This window comes from Salvelinus fontinalis, unplaced genomic scaffold, assembly GCF_029448725.1.
Source record: "Salvelinus fontinalis isolate EN_2023a unplaced genomic scaffold, ASM2944872v1 scaffold_0925, whole genome shotgun sequence".
NCBI lineage: Eukaryota > Metazoa > Chordata > Actinopteri > Salmoniformes > Salmonidae > Salvelinus > Salvelinus fontinalis.
The window spans coordinates 1-2,796 of record NW_026601134.1 but is presented as its reverse complement, the minus strand read 5'-3'; the positions used below and the strand labels follow the sequence as shown (position 1 = coordinate 2,796).

The 2,796-nt window shown below is 45.4% G+C and overlaps 1 protein-coding gene across 1 annotated transcript; it reads left to right on the top strand.

The window, feature by feature from the left end:
* The first annotated feature begins 859 nt into the window (after positions 1-859).
* LOC129847672 (dachshund homolog 1-like) lies at positions 860-1,906 on the top strand. The gene has a single exon (XM_055915415.1). It carries the CDS (start codon positions 1,296-1,298, stop codon positions 1,848-1,850), a length of 555 nt encoding a protein of 184 aa, XP_055771390.1. The 5' UTR covers positions 860-1,295; the 3' UTR covers positions 1,851-1,906.
* Positions 1,907-2,796: the final 890 nt, after the last annotated feature.

Here is a 2,796-nt window from a genome sequence, read left to right as displayed (position 1 = left end):
AAGAACTTTCTTCTGAAACTCATCAGTCTATTCTTGTTCTGAGAAAGGAAGGCTATTCCATGCGAGAAATTGCCAAGAAACTGAAGATCTCGTACAACGCTGTGTATTACTCCCTTCACAGAACAGCGCAAACTGGCCCTAACCAGAATGGAAAGAGGCTCCGGTGCACAACTGAACTAGAGGACATGTACATTAGAGTGTCTAGTTTGAGAAACATATCTCTCAACAGTGAAGAGGCGACTCCGAGATACTGGCCTTCTATGTAGATATTCCCTAAAAAATCTGCCGTTTCAGCTACAATAGTCATTTACAACATTAACAATGTCTACACTGTATTTCTGATAAATCTTTTGTTATTTTAATGGACAAAAAATGTGCTTTTCTTTGAAAAACAAGGACGTTTCTAAGTGACCCCAAGCTTTTGAACGGTAGTGTACATCATCACACACAGTTTTCTATCCGCAAAAAGTCATTGTGATGGAAACATCTCTGGTTGGAAAACGTGGCCAAGTGGATGGAAAGTAGCTGTTGTCAGCACACTTCTTCCTGGATAATCAGCGAAGTCAGTGTCATTATTATTTATCTTTCTGAGCGGAGTCAGTTAGCCTCTATGTCTCCAAACCTCCGTCTTCATCAACATTAGCAGGGAACTGTCAAAGGCATGCATTTGAGGGGTTGTGGAGGCTCAGTCCCTAATGTGGTGTGTGACAGGAAGATGGGGTGGGGGCTTGAGGAGGGTCAGAGGTTAAAGTCAGGGTCCTCTTGTCTGTCCCTCTTCTCCCCCCTTAGAGGGCCCTTTTGGGGGGGTTATTATTTCTAAGCAGTGGGCACCTTCCACACACTGAATAGTCAAAATCCTACAGTTAAAATTCAGTGGCGAGGTATAGCGTTTTCTCCGGAGCTTGTGCTGCTTATACAAATTATTCATCAACGTATTCAGTTTCTATTCCAGTTTTATTCTAGCCTAATGGACCGCATGTTCTGAACACGGTCAACAGATGCTTGTGATGTTTTTCTAAGAATATTTAGAGGCTCCTCCTCTTTTTCATGATGTGACAGTATCATCCCGTCCGCGAGCTCCTCACTCTAGCTCAATTCTGTCATCGGTATCCTGACGCACGGACCCTTTATCCCGCTCACTGCATCTCCAACGACATTTCTCAGCTTAAAAAAAATAAAACCTACCGACGAGCTCTCAACTCTTCAATTTCTGTTTCTCTCGCGACACTTTTTTTAGACTACACTTGACTTTCGAGACTTTCAGACAGTTTTTTTTTTTTATACAGATTTGGATCATGGCCTCTCCGGCTGCTCTCATGCCCTCGGTTCCTCTCGTCCAACCGCCTCCGATACAGACTTCACCGGCGACCAACTCTCCGCCACCAGCAACCACGTCCTCATCCCCTTCACCATCTATCGCGCCCACCGGACTGAACCCTTTCAGCGCGGACCTTTTACCAGTACCCGTCGGTAGCCCTGGCGTACCGGTTGACGTCCTGCCCGGTAAACCGGTGTATTCTACCCCGTCGCCGGTTGAGAACACTCCGCAAAACAACGAGGTTAAAATGGTCGAGGTCAGAGGCGCCAAGCTCGCCTCTTTCACGGTAAAAGACAACGAGCTAATCTGCCTCCCGCAGGCGTTCGACCTGTTTCTGAAACACTTGGTCGGCGGACTGCACACGGTCTATACCAAGCTGAAGCGGCTCCAGATCACACCGGTGGTCTGTAACGTGGAACAGGTCCGCATCCTCCGGGGCCTCGGAGCTATCCAACCGGGAGTGAACCGGTGTAAACTCATCTCACGGAGAGACTTCGAGACGCTGTACAACGACTGTACTAACGCCAGGTGAGTTGGTTTCCATGGTGCATCTATCTCTGATGTCGTCATAAAGAGTTGACGCGACCGAACAAAGCAACATTGTAGAAATAATGACACATTTTCCAATCTTTTATCTTTTAAAAGTGTTTCAGTTGTACAAACTGAGTCTCTGCAATAATGTGGAGGTGTGCGTAATGGGGGGGGGGGGGGGGGGGGTTGCGGCGCGCACACACACACTCTATCTCTCTCTCTCTCTCTCCCCATCTCTTTGCATTTAACACTCTTAGTTACTCTGAGAAATTGATTCTTCACAGAAATTAATTAATTTTCATTTGGCCCAAAGCGGCAGTTTAAACCAGGGAGCTGCTGCCTGACTATGTTTCCCTCTCGTCGTTTTCTGCGCGTAGTGTAACTGCCTTCTCATATGAATACGTTGTAGCCCTGAGGATGAGCTCATCACTGGAGAGATACACTTTGAGATGTCTATTTCTCTATATTTATCATTTCATTATGTAAATCGGCTGGTCTCTGTAACTCTCTGTGTGACCTGCTGTTTGGCTCATTTGCACTGAGATGACAGAGTCGGCATCTCAAATGGCACCCTATTTTTTATGTAGTGCACTACTTTTGACCAAAGCTCTGTGGGCCATCGTCAAAAGTAGTGCACTACATAGGGAATAGGGTGCCATTTGGGATAAACACTGAACACATTCTTGACCCAGGAAATGAAAAAGTTAATATCAGAAAGGGTGTGATTTATTTATTTGAATATCCGTTAATCAGTTGTTCAGTGCAATTTGAAAGTGAAAATGCTGTTGGGGAAAGAGTTGGTTTAGCCTCTGTCCTCTCCAGCTTTTTAGAGGTTAAAGACTTATTTCTTGTAAAAGGCTACTTTTGACATTTATTCATTTACTCATATGAACCATCCAGTCTGACATGTCTTTGCCCGGGTTTGATCTCCAGCAACTATGTGTGAA

Excerpts from the sequence above, each read along its gene's own strand:
- LOC129847672 (XM_055915415.1), top strand. The coding sequence starts at position 1,296 with ATGGCCTCTCCGGCTGCTCTCATGCCCTCGGTTCCTCTCGTCCAACCG.